The sequence below is a fragment of the Bos indicus x Bos taurus genome, chromosome 9 (genome assembly GCF_003369695.1).
Source record: "Bos indicus x Bos taurus breed Angus x Brahman F1 hybrid chromosome 9, Bos_hybrid_MaternalHap_v2.0, whole genome shotgun sequence".
Lineage (NCBI taxonomy): Eukaryota > Metazoa > Chordata > Mammalia > Artiodactyla > Bovidae > Bos > Bos indicus x Bos taurus.
In genome coordinates this window covers 3232071-3254819 of record NC_040084.1, presented here as the reverse complement: position 1 = coordinate 3254819, position 22749 = coordinate 3232071, and the positions used below count along the sequence as shown (strand labels likewise).

General features: G+C 37.0%; 1 protein-coding gene across 1 annotated transcript in view; it reads left to right on the top strand.

Annotated features, from left to right (window-relative positions):
• The window catches only part of EYS (eyes shut homolog), a 284045-nt gene that overhangs the window by 21398 nt on the left and 239898 nt on the right, over positions 1–22749 (top strand). Inside the window, 1 exon segment of the mRNA XM_027552187.1 lies at positions 13392–13395. Coding sequence (XP_027407988.1) covers positions 13392–13395 — 4 coding nt within the window.

The following is a 22749-nucleotide window of genomic DNA, read 5'->3' as shown; positions in this document are numbered from 1 at the left end:
ATCTCTAAAATGACAGAATGATCTCTATCTGTTTCCAAGGCACAACATTCAATATCACAGTAATCCACGTCTATGTCCCGACCACTAATGCCAAAGATGCTGAAGTTGAACGATTCTATGATGACTTACAAGACCTTCTAGAACTAATATAAAAAAAAAAAAGTCCATTTCATCATAGGGGACTGGCATGCAAAAGTAGGAAGTCAAGAGATACCAGGAGTAACAGGCAAGTTTGGCCTTGGAGTACAAAATGAAGCAGGCAAAGGCCAAAAGAGTTTTGTGTTGTCCTTCCAACAATACAAGAAATGACTCTACACATGGACATCACCAGATGGTCTACATTGAAATCAAATTGGTTATTTTCTTTGCATCCGAAAACAGACAATCTACAGAGTCAGCAAAAACAAGACCAGGAGTTGATTGTGGCTCAGATCATGAACGCTTATTGAAAAATTCAGACTTAAATTAAAGAAATTAGGTAAACCCAATAAGCCATTCAGATATAACCTAAATCAAATCCGTTATGATTTTACAGTATTAATGACAAAGAGATCAAGGGATTAGATCTGACAGAAAGAGTTCCTGAAAGACTATTGACAGAGGTTTGTAACATTGTACAGGAGGTGTGATAAAAACCATCACCCAAAAAAAGAAGTGCAAAAAGGCAAAATGGTTGTCTGAAGAGACCTTACAAATAGCTGAGAAAAGAAGAGAAGTGAAAGGCAAAGGACAAAAGGGAAGATATACCCATCTGAATGCAGAGTTCCAAAAAATAGCAAGGAGAGATAAGAAAGCCTTCCTCTAGAAAGAGGAAAACAATAGAAAGAGATTTCTTCAAGAAAATTAGAGATACCAGGAGAACATTTCATGCAAAGATGTGCTCAATAAAGGAAAGAAATGGCATGAACCTAGCAGAAGCAGAAGATATTAAGAAGAGGTGGCAAGAATATGCAGAAAACTATATATAAAAAAGAAAGAAAGAAAATCTTAATGACCCAGATAACCACGATGATGTGATCACTCAACTAGAACCAGACATTTTGGAGTGTGAAGTCCAGTGGGCCTTAGGAAGCATCACTATGAACAAAGCTAGTGGAGGTGATGGAATTCCAGTTGAGCTATTTCAAGTCCGAAAAGATGATGCTGTAAAAGTGCTGCACTCAATATGCCAGCAAAGTTGGAAAACTCAGCAGTCGACCCAGGACTGGAAAAAGTCAGTTTTCATTCCAATTGCAATGAAAGGCTATGTCAAAAAAATGATCAAACTAATGCACAATTGCACTCATCTTACCTGCTAGCAGAGTAATGCTCAAAATTCTCTAAGCTAGGCTTCAACAGTATGTAAACCAAGAACATCTAGATGTTCAATGGAGATTTATAAAAGGCAGAGGAACCAGAGATCAAATTGCCAACATCTGTTTGATCATAGAAAAAAGAAGAGAATTCCAAAAAAACAAACAAAAAAATTTACTTCTGCTTCATTCACTACACGAAAGCCTTTGACTGTGTGAATCACAACAAACTGTGGAAAATTATTAAAGGGATGGGAAAGAGATGGGCTTTCCTGGTAGTTTAGCTGGTAAAGAATCTGCCTGCAATTCAGGAGACCCCAGTTTGATTTCTGGGTAGGGAAGATCTGCCGGAGAATGGATACTCTACCCACTCTAGTATTCTTGGGCTTCCCTGGTGCCTCAGTTGGTAAAGAATCTGCCTACAATTCAGGAGGCCTGGGCTTAATCACTGAGTTGGGATGATGCCCTGGAGAAGGGAACAGCTACCCACTCCAATATTCTGCCCTGGAGAATTCCATGGACTGTATAGTCCACAGGGTTGCAAAAAGTCAGACATGAGTGATCGACTTTCACTTTCACTTTTCTGTCTCCTGAGAAATCTGTATGCAGGTCAAGAAGCAACAGTTAGAACCAGACCTGGAACAACAGACTAATGCCAAATTGGAAAGGTGTTTGTCAAGGCTGTATAGCAACTAAAGAACCTCTTGATGAAGGTGAAAGAGGGGAGTAAAAAATCTGGCTTAAAACTCAACATTCAAAAAAATTAAGATCATGTCATCTGGTCCCATTACTTCATAGCAAATAGATGGGGAAACAATGGAAACAGTGTTGGACTTAATTTTCTCCGTCTCCAAAATCACTGCTGATGCAGCCATGAAATTAGAAGATGTTTGCTCCTTGGGAGAAAATGACAAAACTAGACAGCAAATCAGAGACATTACTTTGCCAACAAATGTCCATCTAGTCAAAGCTATGGGTTTTCCAGTATTCATACATGTTTGTGAGAGTTGGTCCACAATGATGAATGAGTGCTGAAGAACTGATGTTTTTGAACTGTAGGGTTGGAAAAGACTCTTGAGGGTTCCTTGGACTACAAGGAGATCAAACCAGTCAATTCTAATGAAAATCAATCCTGAATGTTCATTGGAAAGACTGATGCTGAAGTTGAAGCTCAAATACTTTGGCCATCTGATTGGAAGAGCCTACTCGTTAGAAAAGACTCTGATGCTGGAAATGATTGAAGACAGGAGTAGAAGGGGATGACAGAGCCCGAGATAGTTGGATGGCATCACTGATTCAATGGACATTGGTTTGAGAAAGCTCATGGGGAAGGACAGGGAAGCCTGGCATGCTGCAGTTCATGGGGTCACAGAGTGCTGGATATGACTGAGCTACTGTGCAATGATGATGATACTCAATGAACATTGTGTTATTATGGCCAAAATGACCTGTGACTCTCTTAGAAGACCTAATAACCATAACATTTTGGAATATTTTGTATTATTCAGTGACTTCTAGTCTTAAATATCACCCTTTTAATAGTTATAATGTATGTGTTATGCATGCACATATGTATCTATCTATCAATCCACCTCTCTTTTCAGTTATACATGCTTTCCTAATGAATTTCTTCAAAAGTCTTTTGGGACTTTGTATAATCTTTTATGTGTAAACATATACTCTTTTTTATCTTTGCATATTAAAACATATTATTTGATATATGATGCAGAATTTACAAAAAATGAGATTATAGTGTTCCAAAGAGTTATATTAAAAGTTATAAATTTTATATTTCCAATGACTTATGAATCAATTGTTATTACATAAATTGGTGTCCCAAGTTGTTCTAATGGTAAAGAACCAGTCTACCAATGCACGAGACATGAGACTCAAGTTTGATCCTTAGTTTAGGAAGATTCGCTGCAGGAGGGCATGATAATCCACTGCAGTATTCTTGTCTGAAGAATCCCCTGGACAGAAGAGTCTAGTGGGATACAGTCCATAGGATTGCAAAGAATTTGACATGACTGAAATTAAAAGACGCTTACTCCTTGGAAGGAAAGTTATGACCAACCTAGATAGCATATTCAAAAACAGGTCTGTCTAGTCAAGGCTATGGTTTTTCCAGTGGTCATGTGTGGATGTCAGAGTTGGACTGTGAAGAAAGCTGAACACTGAAGAATTGATGCTTTTGAACTGTGGTGTTGGAGAAGACTCTTGAGAGTCCCTTGGACTGCAAGGAGACCCAACAAGTCCATCCTAAAGGAGACCAGTCCTGGGTGTTCATTTGAAGGACTGATGCTGAGGTTGAAACTCCAATACTTTGGCCACCTCATGCGAAGAGTTGACTCATTGGAAAAGACTCTGAAGCTGGAAGGGAATGGGGGCAGGAGGAGAAGGGGATGACAGAGGATGAGATGGCTGGATGGCATCATGGACTTGATGCACATGAGTTTGGGTGAACTCCAGGAGTTGGTGATGGACAGTGAGGCCTGGCATGCTGCAATTCATGGGGTTGCAGAGTCAGACACGACTGAGCGACTAAACTGAACTAAATTGAAGCAACTTAGCATGCATGCATGCATTACAGAAATTATCCTTTGTGTCAAAATTTCACTGCTCTTAAGTTTCTCTGAAGACTGAAAATTTTGGAGTTAATATATTTTAGAATATTATAGCTATGATGAGGGGAGCAGTTTAATCATTTAAATCTAATGCAATTTTAAATCAAGACGGCAAAGAAATAAGTACAATCCTATTTTAAAACTAGTGAGACTTTTGAAAAAAAATCATGATTTTTAAGACACCTCAATATTGTGAAAGAGTATGAAAACAATAATTAGCCATGAGGTAAAACTATATAACTTCAAACATTATAAAAATGAAATTAAGAAGTAAAAATTCAATGTGAAATTAAATGAGATGTACTCTTCATTGTAATTCTGTTTTTCTCAGTTTGAAAATGTTATACAAGATTTATATTTATCTATTATAAAATTATTTTACCTGATTTTATAACTTCATAATGTCTATCTAAAAAAAACTAATAAGTATTATTATTAAATAATGGAAGTATTAAAATTCTTATGGTCAGTTCCTGATTTTCAAAACTTTTCAAAAGTTGTTTGATGTTGGAACAAGTGATTGTCAGAGAATAAGCTGTAGGTCTTAGTTTAGGATTAAGTTACAGCTGCAAATAATAGTTTTAGATTCGGGATTCAAGAAGGTTTGTTTGGAAGCCATGCTGTGATCTCTATAGCCTAGATTAATAATTTTTGGAAGCCATGGCATTTCACTGGAAAAATAATTATTTTTCAGGACATGATAACCACAGGTATCATTCTAAGAGATAACCAATCTGATTAGTGAAGATTACTAAGAACATTTCATTAGAAGTTTCAAGCAGAGGGAGGCAGAACATTTTCCAAGGTAAAGAAAATTACCTCATTTTCAAAATCTCTACCAGTGGGTAGAATGAGAATAATATTTTGTCCATTTAAAGGAAAGCTAGCAGGAGGTAAATCAGATATAATTATTTTCATTTTCAAAATTGAACTTTAATCCTATTTTGCAACTTAATTCTGATAAAGGCTGGAAAACTAATCTCAGTCCATTCCACCCTGTCTCTAACTCCCTGCCAAGGAGAGAATTGAACTAGCCCTACTCTCGTAAGTGTAATTTGTTCAGTATAGTAGATAAATAATCATGTTACTTGACCCAATAGGCACATTACAGGCACAATCAACTCTATGGCTTAGTATTCATACAACTGAGAGGTAAAGTTATGGCAAATAGTTGGACAAGTTACACTCTTAATGATGCTTATTATTTTCTGAGTTGTTGACTAGAAAGGCTTTTATGTAATTTGGATTGCTATTTACATTGTAAAACCTTACTGTGTAGTAACTTTTTTTTTAATTCTCTAATCACTGTGATCATTATTGGCACTGATGATGACATGTTCTTCTAAGCACAGCATAATCCACAATAATATATTACTAAAATAACTAAAGGTTCTGTATCCAGTTGCTAACCCAAAGACTTTCCTTTGCTACCCCACTCCAGCCTGATGAAGCTTCTTTGTCTTACAGTTTTTTGTTTTTTTTTTGGTGTCCTTCCATTGAGATAAATTCCCTTTTGACTGATTGGCCAAACAATGCATACAGGAGCTCCTCTTTCCACTGAAAATTGTCTCAGGATAATTTGTGTGTTAACTAAGTATGTGGTATATATTATTCATTTAATGAGTGTTAATTATTAATAATTATGTGATATCAGGATGATCATGACTTCTTTTTAATTTTTGTGTTAAGAAATGCAAGTATAAATTGATTACAAATAAAATGGTTAGAATTCTCAATAAGCATAAATTTGGTTAACCTTCTGAAACATGTTGTTGTTGTTCAGTTGCTCAGGCCTGTCCGACTATTTGCAACCCCATGGACTGCAGCAAGCCAGGCTTCTCTGTCCTTCAACATCTCCCAGAAATGCTCAAACCTATGTCCATTGAGTCAGTGATGCCATCCAACCATCTCTTCCTCTATAGTCCCCATCTACCCTGCCTTTAATCTTTCCAGCATCAGGGATTTTTCTAATGAGTCATCTCTTCCAATCAAGTGGCCAAAATATTGGAACTTCAACTTCAGCATCAGTCCTTCCAGTGAATATTCAGGACTGATTTCCTTTAGGATTAACTGGCTTGATCTCTCATTCCAAGGTACTCTTTAGAGTATTCTCCAATATGGCAGTTCAAAAACATCAGTCCTTTGGTGCTCATCTTTCTTTATGATCCAACTCTCATTCCATAAATGACTACTGCAAAACACATACCTTTGATCAAATGGACCTTTGTAAGCAAAGTAATGTTTCTGATTTTTAATATGTTCTAGGTTGGTCAGAGTTTTTCTTTTCTTTTCTTTTTTTTTGGTCAGAGTTTTTCTTCCAAGGAACAAACCTCTTTTGGTTTCATGGCTGCAGTCACCATATGCAAAGATTTTGGAGTCTAAGAAAACACTGTCACTCTTTCCATTGTTCCTCCATCTATTTTCCATGAAGTGATGGGACCAGATGCCATGATCTTAGTCTTTTTTAATGCTGAGTTTTAAGCCAGCTTTTTCACTCTCCTCTTTCACTTTCATCAAGAGGCTCCTCAGTTGCTCTTCACTTTCTTCTGTAAGGATGGTGTCATCTGCTTACTGAGATAATTGGTATTTCTCTTGGCAATCTTGATTCCAGCTTTTGCTTCATCCGGCCTGGCATTTCACATGATGTACTCTGCATATAAGTTAAATAAGAGGGATGACAATATACAGCCTTGATGTACTCCTTTCCCAATTTTGAGCTAGTTCATTGTTCCATGTCCAGTTCTAACTGTTGATTCTTGACCTGTGTACAGCTTTCTCAGGAGTCAGGTAAGATCTGGTGTTCCAAACTCTTTAAGAATTTTCCAAAGTTTGCTGTGATCCACAAAGTCAAAAAATTTAGCATTGTCAATGAAGCAGTAGATGTGTTTTCTGGAACTGTCTTGCTTTTCCTATGATCCAATGGATGTTGGAGATTTGATCTCTGGTTCCTCTGTCTTTTCTAAATCCAGGTTGAACATCTGGAAGTTCTCGGTTCATGTACTATTGTAGCCAAACTTGGAAAATATTGAGTATCACTTTGCTAGTGTGTGAAATAAATGAAATTTTGTGGTACTTTGAACATTCTTTGGCGTTGCCTTTCTTTGGGATCGGAATGAAAACTGACCTTTTCCAGTCCTGTGACCACTGCTGAGTTTTCCAAATTTACTGGCATGTTGAGTGCAGTATTTTAACAGCATCATATTTTAGGATTTACTATAGCTCTGCTGGAATTCCATCACCTCTACTAACTTTGTTCATAATGATTCTTCCTAAGATCCACTTGGCTTCACACTCAGGATGTCTGGCCCTGGATGAGTGATCACATCATTCAGGTTATCTAGTTCATTAAGATCTCTTTTGTATAGTTCTTCTGTTTTTGAATGTTTAGTTTTAAGCCAGCTTTTTTAATCTCCTCTTTTACCTTCATCAAGAGGCTCTTTAGTTCCTCTTCACTTTCTGTCTTAAGGGTGATGTCATCTGCATATCTGAATTTACTACCATTTATCCTGGCAACCTTGATTTCAGCTTGTGCTTCATGCATTTATTATCTCCAGTTATTCCCCCAGATTCCTTAGGATTTTCTATCTAAATAATTTTATTATCTGAAAATAAAGTTATCTTTATATCCCTTTCTAATATTATACCCTTTGATTTCATTTCATTGCCTTAGCTAGACCCTCTGATATAGTGTTTAATAACAAAGGGGGTATCCTGTTTGTCTTGCTGTTAAAAATATTCACTATTTCATCATTGTCTAATGTTAACTGTATGTTTTACATAGACATATTTGTCAGATAAAGAGCCTCACTCTATAGATTGTTGATAATTTTTATAAGGATTGGATAATACATTTTGTCAAATGTTTTTCTTGCACATACTGAGATGATTTTATGATGTCTCAATTGATTTTGTGATTTTGTAACAACTGCAGTTAATTTATGAATTACAGATTTTCATATGCAACCAACGTTGCAGTCCATGACTATGATCTCAATTGGACATGATTTTTTTTTTTTTATATGCTCTACAATTGGTTGGTAATACTTTTTAATAAGCTTTTTTTTTCTATTATATTTCTGTTATATTCATGTTGGGTATTGACCTGAATAATTTTCTAGTATTCCTTAACTTTGAAATATAATTGTTAAGTTGGACCTTGCAGTTTGAATTGATGTATACATTTGCTATTATTTGCCTGCCTAAATGTGTAATATCACTCATTTATGAAATCACTTAACACATAGCATATTTATTAGAAAATTTTGTATAAAATTAAATTATTTTTAACAGATGCAGCCATATTAATATTTTCCAGTCCTTGTTGGTTGTGCTATTCAATGAAGTTTTTCATATTGCTTGTTGGGTTTGGATCATAATGTTCATAATATTATCTTATTGCTCTTTTAATATTTGTGGAATCAGAAGTAATGCCTATGTTGAAAATTTGTATTTTTCTTTTATCAAATTCATAGATTTTTAAAATATGGTTGATCTTTTCAATGTACCAAACATTGGCTTCATTAATTTATTCTATCATTTTCTATTTTTTTCTTTTCTTCTTATTCTACTTATTTTGGGTTTAATGTACTCATGTTTTCATTGACTTGTCAATCCTGTACATTGGCATTCAGTGTTTCTCAAAAATGTCAGTTATCATTTGCACTATTTTTTTTCTTTTATGTATGCCTTTTTTTTTTACCATCTTGATAATTTAATAATATAATATTTTCAATATTGAATGTACTCTGCTTACAATTATTATATTTGTTCTACCTTGAGATTGCCAAGCTTTTTGTATTTGTAAGTTAATGATTTCATCATGTTTGTAAAGTTCTAAGCCATTATTTCAAATTATGTTTACTGCCAAAATCTCCTTTCCTTCTATAATTGCACATATGACAGACACTGTATTATCCTACTTTTCACTCTGCCTGTGTTCATTTTAGTTCAATCATTCTTTTCTCTGCTCTTCAGATTAATTCCTGTTGAGATATACATGTATGTATTTATTATGCTTCTTGGTGACTCAGTTCAGTTCAGCCGCTCAGTCATATCTGACTTTTTACCGTCCCCTGGGTTGCAGCACCTTGGCTTCCTGTCCTTCACTAACTCCAGGAACTTGCTCAAATTCACATCCAGTGACTCAGTGATGCCATGCAACCATCTTATCCTCTGTCGTCCCCTTTTCCATCTGGCTTCAATCTTTTCCAGCATCAGGATCTTTTCCAATGAGTCAGTTCTTCACATAAAGTGGCCAAAGTATTGGAATTTCACCTTCAGTATGGGTCCTTCCAATGAATATTAAAGACTGATTTCCTTGAGGATTGACTGATTTGATCTCCTTGCAGTCCAAGGGATTCTTAAGAGTCTTTTCCAACACCACAGTGCAAAAGAATAAATTCTTTGGCACTCAGCTTTCTTTATAGTCCTACTTTCACATCTGTACATGACTACTGGAAAAACCATAGCTTTGACTAGACCTTTGTCAGCAAAGCATGTGTCTCCTTTTTAATATGCTATTTAATTTGGTCATAGCTTTTCTTACAAGGAGCAAACATCTTTTGATTTCATGGCTTCAGTCACCATCTGCAATAATTTTGGAGCCCCCCAAAATAAAGTCTGACACAGTTTCCACTAGGGTTGCAAAGAGTAGGGACATGACTGAGCGACTTCACCTTCACTTTCACTTTTATTGTTTCCACTGTTTATCCATCTATTTGGCATGCAGTGACAGGACCAGATGTCATGATATTAGTTTTCTGAGTATTGACTTTTAAGCTAACTGTTTCACTCTCCTCTTTCACTTTCATCAAGAGGGTCTTTAGTTCTTCTTTGCTTTCTGCCATAACGGTGGTGTCATCTGAGGTTATTGGTGTTTCCCCTGGCAATCTTTCATCCTGCTTATGCTTCATCCAGCCCAGCATTTCACATGATGTACCCTACATATAAGTTAAATAAGCAGGGTGACAATATACAGCCTTGGCATACTCCTTGCCCAATTTGGAACCAGTCTGTTGTTCCATGTCCGGTTCTAACTGTTGCTTCTTGACCTGTATACAGGTTTCTCACTAGGCAGGTATGGTGGTCTGGTATTCCCATCTCTTGAAGAATTTTAAACAGTTTGTTGTGATCCACACAGTCAAAGGCTTTGGTGTAGTAAATAATCAGATGTTTTTCTGAAACATTCTTGCTCTTTTGATGATCCAGCAGGTATTGGCAATTTGATGTCAGGTTCCTCTGCTTTATGTAAATCCAGCTTGAACATCTGGAAGTTCTTGGTACATGTACTGTTGAAGCCTGGCTTGGAGAATTTTGAGCATCTCTTTGCTATCATGTGAAGTGAGTGTAAATGTGCAGTAGTTTGAACATTCTTTGGCACTGCCTTTCTTTGGGATTTGAAAGAAAGCTAACCTTTTCTAGTCCTGTGGCAAGTGCTGAGTTTTCCAAATTTTCTGGCATAGGGAGTGCAGCATTTCACAACAACATCTTTAAGGATTTGAAATACTTAAACTGGAATTCCATCACCTCCATTGGTTTTGTTCATAGTGATGCTTTCTAAGGACAACTTTGTTTCACATTCCAGGATGTCTTGGCACCCCACTCCAGTACTCTTGCCTGGAAAACCCCATGGATGGAGGAGCCTGGTGGGTTGCAGTCCGTGGGGTCGCGAAGAGTCGGACACGGCTGAATGACTTCCCTTTCACTTTTCACTTTCACGCATTGGAGAAGGAAATGGCAACCCCCTCCAGTGTTCTTGCATGGAAATTCCGAGGGATGAGGGAATCTGGTGGGCCTCTGTCTATGGGGTCACACAGAGTCGGACATAACTGAAGCGACTTAGCAGCAGCAGCAGCTCTAGGTAGTCGATTGAACCATCGTGATTATCTGGGACATGAAAATATTTTTGTGTAGTTCTTTTATGTATTCTTGCCACCTCTTCTTAATATCTTCTGCTTCTATTCAGTTCAGTTCAGTTCAGTCACTCAGTCGTGTCTGACTCTTTGCGACCCCATGAATTGCAGCAGGCCAGGCCTCCCTGTCCATCACCATCTCCCGGAGTACACTCAAACTCACATCCATTGAGTCAGTGATGCCATCCAGCCATCTCATCCTCTGTTGTCCCCTTTTCCTCCTGTCCCTAATCCCTCCCAGCATCAGAGTCTTTTCCAATGGGTCAACTCTTCGCATGAGTTGGCCAAAGTACTGGAGTTTCAGCTTTAGCACCATTCCTTCCAAAGAACACCCAGGGCTGATCTCCTTTAGAATAGACTAGTTGGATCTCCTTGCAGTCCAAGGGACTCTCAAGAGTCTTCTCCAACACCACAGTTCAAAAGCATCAATTCTTTGGCAGTCAGCTTTCTTCACAGGTCAACTCTCACATCCATACATGAACACTGGAAAAACCATAGCCTTGACTAGATGGACCTTTGTTGGCAAAATAATGTCTCTGCTTTTGAATATGCTATCTAGGTTGGTCATAACTTTCCTTCCAAGGAGTATCTTTTAATTTCATGGCTGCAATCACCATCTGCAGTGATTTTGGAGCCCCCCAAAATAAAGTCTGACATTGTTTCCACTGTTTCCCCATCTATTTCCCATGAAGTGATGGGACCAGATACCATGATCTTCGTTTTCTGAATGTTGAGCTTTAAGCCAACTTTATCACTCTCCTCTTTCACTCTCATCAAGAGGCTTTTTAGTTCCTCTTCACTTTCTGCCATAAGGGTGGTGTCATCTGCATATCTGAGGTTATTGATATTTCTCCCGGCAGTCTTGATTCCAGCTTGTGTTTCTTCCAGCCGAGCATTTCTCATGATGTACTCTACATAGAAGTTAAATAAGCAGGGTGACATTATACAGCCTTGACATACTCCTTTTCCTATTTGGAACTAGTCTGTTGTTCCATGTCCTGTTCTAACTGTTGCTTCCTGACCTGCATATAGCTTTCTCAAGATGCAGGTCAGGTGGTCTGGTATTCTCATCTCTTTCAGAATTTTCCACAGTTTATTGTGATCCACACAGTCAAAGGCTTTGGCATAGTCAATAAAGCAGAAATAGATGTTTTTCAATGATCCAGCAGATGTTGGCAATTTGGTCTCTTGTTCCTCTGCCTTTTCTAAAACCAGCTTGAACATCAGGAAGTTCACGGTTCACGTATTGCTGAAGCCTGGCTTGGAGAATTTTGAGCATAACTTTACAGGTGTGAGATGAGTGCAATTGTGCAGGAGTTTGACCATTCTTTGGCATTGCCTTTCTTTGGGATTGGAATGAAAACTGACCTTTTCCAGTCCTATGGCCACTGCTGAGTTTTCCAAATTTGCTAGTGTATTGTTTAGGTCCATGCAATTTCTGTCCTTTATGGTGTCCAGTGTTGCATGATATTTTCATTTGATATCTCTAATTTTCTTAAAGAGATCTCTAGTATTTCCCATTCTATTGTTTTCCTCTATTTCTTTGCATTGATCACTGAGGAAGGCTTTCTTATTTCTCCTTTCTATTCTTTGGAACACTGAATTCAAATGGGTATATCTTTCCTTTTCTCTTTTGCTTTTGGCTTCTCTTCTTAGCTATCTGTATGGCCTCCTCAGACAACCATTTTGCCCTTTTGCATTTGCTTTTCTTGAGGATGGCCTTGATCACTGCCTCCTGTACAGTGTCATGAACCTCCATCCATAGTTCTTCAGGTGCTCTATCAGATCTAATCCCTTGAGTCTATTTGCCACTTCCACTGTATAATCGTAAGTGGTTTGATTTAGGTCATACCTGAATGATCAATTGGTTTTCCCTAATTTCTTCATCTTATGTCTCAGTTTGGCAATAAGGAGTTCATGATCTGAGTCACAGTCAGTTCCATGGTGGCTCAGAGGATAAAGAATCTGCCTGCAATGGAGGAGACCCAGGTTTGGTCTCTGGGTGGGAAGATCCCCTGGAGAAGAGACTGGCTACCTACTCCTATATTCGTGCCTGAAAAGCCCCATGGACAGAGGAACCTAGTATGCTACAGTCCATGGGGTATCAAAGAGTTGGACATGACTGACCAACTAAGCACAGAGACAAGCACACAGAAATACACTCACATATATGTATATTTGTATGTTAGGATACTGTTGCTTTTTAATTCTGTTATTTTATTTACTCTTCAAGATCTTTGCATACCTTTTGCTTCAGTGATTTTGTTTTTCAGTTTTACAGCTTTCTGTGAGCCAATAATAATAATAAAACAAAACTCTTCCAGTAGTACCACAATTACAAGTGTCAATATTTTCCCCCTGCGCTCTTGCTTTTATGTTTTTGTTTTGTTTTTTTAGGTTTCTTAATCTCTAAAATTCTTCTCTCTTTATGATGAAGCAGGTAACTTTTCAGGGACCTTAATCAAGGGCCTTCAGGTACATACATGTCATTTTAACTATCAAGTAGATAAATGACTAACCTAGATAGCATATTGAAAAGCAGAGACATTACTTTGCCAACAAAGGTCCGTCTAGTCAAGGCTATGGTTTTTCCAGTGTTCATGTATGGATGTAAGAGTTGGACTGTGAAGAAAGCTGACTGCCAAAGAATTGATGCTTTTGAACTGTGGTGTTGGAGAAGACTCTTGAGAGTCCCTTGGACTGCAAGGAGATCCAACTAGTCTATTCTAAAGGAGATCAGGTCTGGGTGTTCTTTGGAAGGAATGATGCTAAAGCTGAAATTCCAATACTTTGGCCACCTCATGTGAAGTGTTGACTCTTTGGAAAAGACTCTGATGTTGGAAGGGATTGGGGGCAGGAGGAAGAGGGGACGACAGAGGATTAGATGGCTGGATGGCATCACCGACTCAATGGACGTGAGTTTGAGGGAATTCCGGGAGATGGTGATGGACAGGGAGGCCTGGCATGCTGCGATTCATGGGGTCACAAAGAGTCGAACACCACTGAGCAACTGAACTGAACTGAACTGAGATATAATTAGGAATATAGTTCAATTTTCATCAGTGTGATCCACTTTACTTCATATATCATTTTAGCTATTTCTAAATGAAATTTACAACTATAAATGAGCCAGCTTTTGTAAATGGAGCACTGTCAAGAAGCTGAACTCATAGCAAAATATAATTGAGGAGTTATGATAAATATATTATGTCCTGTCCAAATAATTTTGCTTAGTACAACCAATTAAATTTTCTAAATATACTTCTAAAAATGTGTTTTTCATGTGTATATGTAAAAAAAATGTGATTTTCTTTCTCAAAAGACTCTATAATTAAATTCTTATTAATATTAAATATCAGAGAGATGGACTTGAAAAATATGTAAAACTATCATTAGATTCTAGAGCAATGAATTACAAATTTTAGCTATTTAATTTTTGGTTACTTCATCTACAAAATGAGGAAAATTTAGCACAGTTTCTGCTTGCTGTGTATAATGAATGAGATCAGAAATGCAGCCTGCTGCTGCTGCTGCTGCTGCTGCTGCTAAGTCACTTCAGTCGTGTCCGACTCTATGAGACCCCATAGGTGGCAGCCCACCAGGCTCCCCTATCCCTGGGATTCTCCAGGCAAGAATACTGGAGTGGGTTGCCATTTCCTTCCCCGAAATGCAGCCTAGGTGTGGTTAATAGAGCATAGCCATTAGACTTAAGCACCCTTTGTTCCAAGACCATGTCTACAACTCCCTTCCTCTTTGACTTTTAAGATAATATTTAAGCTCTTCAAATTTTAATTGTTGATCTGGAACATTTTGATAATTATCAATACTCATCTCATGGGTTTGTCTTGAATTAAATGAAATAGTCCGTGCTATTTTGTTGTTGTTAGTCACTCAGTCATGTCAGACTCTTTGGAACCCCATGGACTGTAGCCTGCCAAGCTCCTCTGTTCTATGGGATTCTCCAGGGAGGAATACTGAAGTGAGTAGCCATTCTCTTCTCCAGGGGATTTTCCTGCCCCAGGTAAAAAACCTAGGTCTCCTGCATTGCAGGCAGATTCTTTACCATCTGAGACACCAGGAAGTCCATGTTAACTACTTAATAAAATGGTAGACTCGTAATAAGCAGTCAATTAATTTTAGCTGTTGTTAGTTTGTCTGTTGTTTGGCATAGCAATTCTTTATTCAGTTTTTTTTTTTTCCTATTTTACTAATGCAGTTAAACCCAGTCTGATTTTTCCCCTAGCATTTGAGTATTTATACAGTTGTCTTCTACCTAGTTTTATAAACTTATTTTTCAATATTTCTCTATACCAACTCAAAAGCTCTAATCTAATAGCTCTAGTGGTTACATTATGAAGAAGTCATACATATACACAATTCTCTGCTGCTACTCACATTTTTTTTTTAGAATGAAATCTTCCTTTTTTCCCCTTATTTTTCCATAAATTACTTCCTTTACTCCTTCTACTGATTTATTGATTTTCTTTCTTGGCAGTGCAGCCCATGATCTAGTCATATTATAGGCCCATCTTATAGCAAATAGAAGGTATTAAGTAAATGTTTCATAATCTAGAAAGTGAATGACAGATGGTTGTTTGTAATCTTAAAGAAATTCCAAAGTATTATGATTTTCTTCAGACAAATGTACTTGAGGATAGGTATGAAGCAACCTTTATTTTCAAACTGGAGTGACAGGTTATAATTGAGTATTGTACACTTTTGTTACCATATATAGAAAGGAAAGGAACACAGTTTTCTCTACATGTTTTATTAGGACCCCAAAAGGAATATTGAAAGAAATAACATCATTTCTTAAAAATGAAAGGTGTGCTCTTGCTACAAACAGTCACTTAGATAATGTGAATATTTGCTTATCTTTGGCTCAAAATGTTTATTTCACACATGTGTGTTTACTTCTAAAGTGAAAAAAAAACAAAAAAACATATCGTAGCTATTGTTAGCATTGTAATATTGAATGCACCAGTGCCTCCCTTTGTAGAATACTGAATTGGCTATCATTAGTGTCAGATGTTATATACATTGCAATAACACTGTCTATGTAATTGTGATAAATTTTCCACTTCTGATTTGTCAGTTTAACTGATAAAAATAAATTTATGACTTCCTGAAAATGACTGATGCTTTTCATCTATTAAGTAATGTCTGCTGGTACAGTGCAAGTTTTTTTTGTTGTTTTTTGTTGTTGTTGTTTTAATGAGTTCTTGAATTCTGTTGAAGTCTGCATGTCCTAATCCTTTGTAAACAGTAAACAGGTGTGACAATTTACAGCAATCCAGTGAGAAGCTCTCTAATCACTCCATCTTAGGATTTTAAAATGTGTTTTATGGGGAAAAGCTATAAATCTATTTTTATATACAGTAACATTTTTGAGCACATTACTTCGGTTTTTAGCTAGTGAAAAATCTTGAAGATGAAAATCTAGAAAGTGAAACTTACCAAATTATTTACCTTTAATCTAGAGATAATTTTGTTATCATATTTTGTTTTTCATGCTCAATAATATTACAGTTTCAGATACTGCCTCTAAATCCCAATGTAAGAATTTCTAAAGTATTGTTACAAACATTGCTTTTAATAGATGTGGTCATGCTTGATCTTTTTTAGTATGCTGATTTTATTTCAATTATCAAAAATTCCACTTTATGCGCAGTCTTCATTATGCCCAGGCTAACAGTTCTATGCACTTCATGCTTGCCAGATTCCAGAGCAGTTTTAGAAATGCTCTGTGATTGATTAAAGACAAATATTTGCAAATAATAAATTTTGATACCAAATTATGCATCCATTCAGTGGAATTCTTCATCAAGCTAAAGAGGAACTTTAAAAAGAGTATGAGACAATAAATTAAAATGCACATTTTAATGAGCTATCAACTGGGTAATTTTGGAAAGAAAGTATTTTCTATCACTTCTACATCAAATTTGACTCCAGCAGTGTCTGTCTCTGTCCCTGTTTATAACCAACTTTCATGGCTATAGTTGACATCCTAGATATACTACAGCTTAGATCTTTTAGGGAGCACTTTTCATAGACTTTATCCTGTTTTCTAACAGAATAGAAATAGCATGCATTAAGGCACATGAGCCCACCATTTGTTGCTCAGGGACTGAGGTTTCACTTCAGGTGCATGATTGCCAGGAACTGAAGCTTTTTTAAATCTACCACATCTACTTGGAAAGCAACAGCTCCTACATGAGTGCAATCTTAATATTTTCCCCCTGAAAACAATGTCTCTTAATTCATTATTTTTTAATAGGCATTATACTTGTAAAATGAAGAATTTCTTTTGTGATGGTGAGGACTACAGAACAAACATCACTCTTTGCCTTCTGAAATCATATGACCAGGTCAATAATGTGCTATAATTATTTATTATTTTCTGAGCTAAGGACACAATACTTGAATAAATTAAATTATTTTACCAAGAGATGATAATACAGAGGTGTGTGTGTGTGTTTGTGTGTGAGCATGAACTAAATGTTATAAATCTAAATTTTAGGTGAGATAAAACAATAACTTAAAAATCCAGTTAAATTCTGAGCAAAACTTAGATGTTAACATAAAAATATTGCTGCATTCTTATCAGCATTTGCTCATAGAAGTTTCACTCTCTGGCTATATATATCAGTTAAATATAAAATTATTCCCAAATGAAACTATTTTACCCCTCATAAAATTTTGATAGACCAATGATGGAAACATGGAGGATGACAAGTATTGATTAATATCAAAGAAAGAAGTTTTTTAATCTCTCTTGATAGCAGTCATTTTATAACCAAAATCCAAGAACTTCTTACTGCATCTGTCTAGTGTTTTGAAGTTTTTAGTGTTTACCTGTTGGAGAAGGCAATGGCACCCCACTCCAGTAATCTTGCCTGGAAAATCCCATGGACAGAGGAGCCTGGTAGGCTGCAGACCATGGGGTCTTGAAGAGTCGGACATGACTGAGTGACTTCACTTTCACTTTTCCCTTTCATGCATTGGAGAAGGAAATGGCAACCCACTCCAGTGTTCTTGCCTGGAGAATCCCAGGGATGGGGGAGCCTGATGGGCCGCCGTCTATAGGGTTGCACAGAGTCGGACACGACTGAAGCGACTTAGCAGCAGCAGTAGCAGTGTTTACCTGTGCTCATGGCACTCAATGCTCACAGCTACCCTTTGAGGAAAGAAACACAATAATCACTAAATATTTAATATATACTGGACAGTTTGGTAGACAGAACCTGACTGGGAGTTGACTACTTCTTCCATGATAGATTTTCAATTTCTCAGCAACATTTGTTTTAAATGTTGATAAAATTTTATAAAAAAATTAAAGTGTATTTCCTTCCTGCTGTCTTTGATCTATATCTTCTCATTCTCGGACAAAATAGAAGCCTCTTTCTCTTTTTTTTTTTTTTTTAATATTATTAGGAGCCCTTGTCCCTTTTAAAAATTTTCCTCCTCTGTTGTTCCCTTCAGACCTTTCTGCTCTTTTAATTCGTATGTTCTTACATCTTTAGTTGCCTTACAGGACTGTTACTGGCTATCTATTACTGTATAACAAAATAATCCTAAAGTTAGTAGCTTTAACCAATAACAATATTTATTTTTGTTCATGAATCAGCAGTTTTATTTTGTTTTTACTCTGGTAATTGTCATTTGGAGTGACTCAGGCTGCATGCCAGAATCATCTGAAGATGGCTTACAGTTTATAGCTAGAATTTTACAGAAGACACTGGCTCTTAGCTGTGATCTTAGCTGTGCTGTTGAATGGAATACTTATATGTAACCTCTTACCATCTGCAAATGTCATTAACATTCAAAATATGATACCAGGATTCCATGACAAACTTCCAGATAAAAAGATGAACTTTATCACCTCCTATGACATAGCCTTAGAAGTTACATAAAATAATTCTCTCTACATTCTTTGTGTATGTATATTATAAAAGCTGAATCAAGCTGAAGGGATAGAGAAAGTTCTTAAAGATCATGTTCAGTTGGAAAAATTGTTGTGGCCATTTTTGAAGTCACAGAACACTTTTTTTCTCTTTTATTCTGTGAAACCTAGGTATTTCTCTGACTTCCTCTTCTGCATCCCACTACATAAAAAGGCACTCACTCCACCACAGAATAACCTCAGATATGCAGATGAGACCACCCTTGTGGCAGAAAATGAAGAGGAACTCAAAAGCCTCTTGATGAAAGTGAAAGTGGAGAGTGAAAAAGTTGGCTTAAAGCTCAACATTCAGAAAACATTCAGTGGAAACAGTGTCAGACTTTATTTTTTTGGGCTCCAAAATCACTGCAGATGGTGACTGCAGCCATGAAATTAAAAGACGCTTACTCCTTGGAAGGAAAGTTATGACCAACCTAGATAGCATATTCAAAAGCAGAGACATTATTTTGCCAACAAAGGTTCGTCTAGTCAAGGCTATAGTTTTCCCTGTGGTCATGTATGGATGTGAGATTTGGACTGTGAAGAAGGCTGAGCGCTGAAGAATTGATGCTTTTGAACTGTGGTGTTGGAGAAGACTCTTGAGAGTCCCTTGGACTGCAAGGAGATCCAACCAGTCTATTCTGAAGGAGATCAGCCCTGGGATTTCTTTGGAAAGAATGATGCTGAAGCTGAAACTCTAGTACTTTGGCCACCTCATGCAAAGAGTTGGAAAAGACTCTGATTCTGGGAGGGATTGGGGTCAGGAGGAGAAGGGGACGACAGAGGATGAGATGGCTGGATGGTATCACTGACTCGATGGACGTGAGTCTCAGTGAACTCTGGAAGTTGGTGATGGACAGGGAGGCCTGGTGTGCTGCGATTCATGGGGTCACAAAGATTTGGACACAACTGAGTGACTGAACTGAACTGAACTGAACCACCACAGAATGCGCAGCATGAAGCCATTATATCTTCTTTCCAGCCAAAGACTGCATTTACCAGACAACTGTTTATTGCTTTAGACATATCTTACAAAATCATTCTTTGAGCTTCATGCCACCTCACATTAAATGTGCTTCTGCTGTTAGCATTATAATTTATTGTTTTCTTGGCTATTCATCATTAATTGATGGATCCAGAACCTAGTTTCTAATGTTTCTTTCCCAAGCAAATTTTATTATCTCTATGTTAAGGTCTTACTTCATTTTTATTTTACTTCTTCAGCTCCAAGGAAGAACAAAATGTTTGCTATAGTAACTCACATCCACAAAGTTGCCAAAAACTTGTCACCATCCTGTAATACTAAACTTTTCTTCTGATTCTTTCAGTTTTTAAATGATTCTACATTTGCGTATTGGAGTCTAAGTTATTTTTTTCCCACTGTGGATGCTATTTGTTTCAATAGAAAAATAGTTTTTTTGAGTTCTAGATTTTGGAAATTATTCCATATCTGCTGTTTATTAATCTAGACCAGGAAAATCAACTTTTCTGAACTTTTGTTTCTTCATGTGCAGTAGTTGAAAACAAAAAGTGTTGCTTTGAAGTGTGAGTGAGAACTAGTATATAAAATCCTAGGACCTAGAAGGCATTATTAGAACATTGCTAATTTCCACTGTGAGATGTTTTTCTTTTTTTTTCTTTTTTGTCTTCCATAGCTATAAAAACCCAGGTGTTACACATCTACTATATCCTATCATGCATATTGTTGTATTCAGATCATATGTTTTCTCTGCTCCTTTTCAAAGCTACCAACCACTGGTGGAGGGAATGCTAGTCTTCTATAGGGTGTATAAATACATGTGTAATCTTCAAATTCAGCATTTATCTCAAGACTGACCTGCTTTCTTTTTTAGAAGCTTTTCTTCTTTATGAGCTATATATATGAGTGGTGTCAGCTCAGTTTAGTTGCTCAGTCATGTCCGACTCTGCGACCCCATGGACTGCAGCACGCCAGGCTTCCCTGCCCATCACCAACTCCAGAAGCTTGCTAAAACTCATGTCCATTGACTTGGTGATGCCATCCAACCATTTCATCCTCTGTCGTCCCCTTCTCCCACTGCCCTCAATCTTTCCCAGCATCAGGGTCTGTTCCAGTGAGTCAGTTCTTTGCATCAGATGGCCAAAGTATCCGAGCTTCAGCTTCAGCATTAGTCCTTCCAATACAGGACTGATTTCCTTAAGGATTGACAGGTTTGGTCTTCTTGCAAACTTTTTTCCAAGTCTTCTCCAACACTACAATTCAAAAACATCAGTTCTTCAGTGCTTAGCTTTCTTTATGCTCCAACTCTCACATCCACATATGACTACCGGAAAAACTATGGTTTTGACTAGACGGACCTTTGTTGGCAAAGTGATGCCTCTGATTTTTAATATGCTGTCTAGGTTGGTCATAGCTTTTCTTCCAAGCAGCAAGTGTCTTTTAATTTCATGGCTGTAGTCACTATCTGCAGTGATTTTGGAGCCTAAGAAAGTATTCTCTCACTATTTCCATTATTTCACCATCTATTTGCCATGAAGTGATGAGACCAGATGCCGTGATCTTAGTTTTCTGAAGGTTGAGTTTTAAGCCAGCTTTTTCACTCTCCTCTTTCACTATAATCAAGAGCCTCTTCAGTTCCTCTTTGCTTTCTATCATAAGGGTGGTCTCATCTGCATATCTGAGATTATTGATATTTCTCCTGACAATCTTAATTCTAACTTGTGATACATCCAGCTCAGCATTTCACAGGATGTTCTCTGCATATGTTAAATAAGCAGGGTGACAATATACAGCCTTAACATACTCCTTTCCCAATTTCAAAACAGTCCACTGTTCCCAATTTCAAAACAGTCCTTTCCCAATTTCAAAACAGTAATAACTCTTGCTTCTTTTTTTTTTTAATTTACTTTTTTTTTAATTCAAGGATAATTGCTTTACACATTTTTGTTGTTTTCTGTCAAACCTCAACATGAATCAGCCATAGGTATACATATATCGCCTCTCTTTTGAATCTCCCTCCCATCTCCCTCCTCATCCCACCCCTCTAGGTTGATGCAGAGCCCCTCTTTGAGTTTCCTGAACCCTACAACAAATTCCCACTGGCTATCTATTCTACATATGGTACTGTAAGTTTCCATGTTATTCTTTTCATACATTTCACCTTCTCCTCCCCTCTCCCCATGTCCATAAGTCTATTTTTTATGTCTGTTTCTCCATTGCTGCCCTGTAAATAAATTCTTCAGTATCACTTTTTCTAGATTCTGTATATATGCATTAGGATATAGTATTTATCCTTCTCTTTCTGATTTGCTTCACTATGTATAATAGGTTCTAGGTCCATCCACCTCATTAAAACTAACTCAAATGCATTAATTTTTATCTCTGAGTAATATTCCATTGTGTCTATGTACCACAACTTCTTTATCCATTCATCTCTTGAAGAACATCTGGGTTGCTTCCATGTTCTAGCTATTGTAAATAGTGTTGCAATGAAAACTGGGATACATGTGTATTTTTCATTTTTGGTTTCCTCAGGGTATATGCCTAGGAGTGGGTTTGCTGAGTCATATGGTGCTTTTATTCTTAGTTTTTTTAAGGAAACTCCATACTGTCTTCCATAGTGGCTGTAATAATTTACATTCCCACAATAGTGTAAAAGCAGTCCCTTTGCTCTACACCCTTTCCAGCATTTATTCTTTGTAGACTTTTTGGTGATGGACATTCTGACTAGTGTGAGATGATATTTCATTGTAGTTTTGATTTGCATTTCTTTAATAATAAGTGATATTGAGTATCTTTTCATGTGTTTGTTAGTCATCTGTATGACTTGTTTAGAGAAAGGTCTGTTTAGGTATTTTCCCCACTTTTTGACTGGGTTATTTGTTTTTTCTGGTATTGAGTTGTATGAGCTGCTTGTATAATTTGGAAATTAATCCTTTGTCAGTCATTTCATTTGCTACTCCTTTCTCCCACTCTCAGAGTTGTCTATTCACCTTGCTTA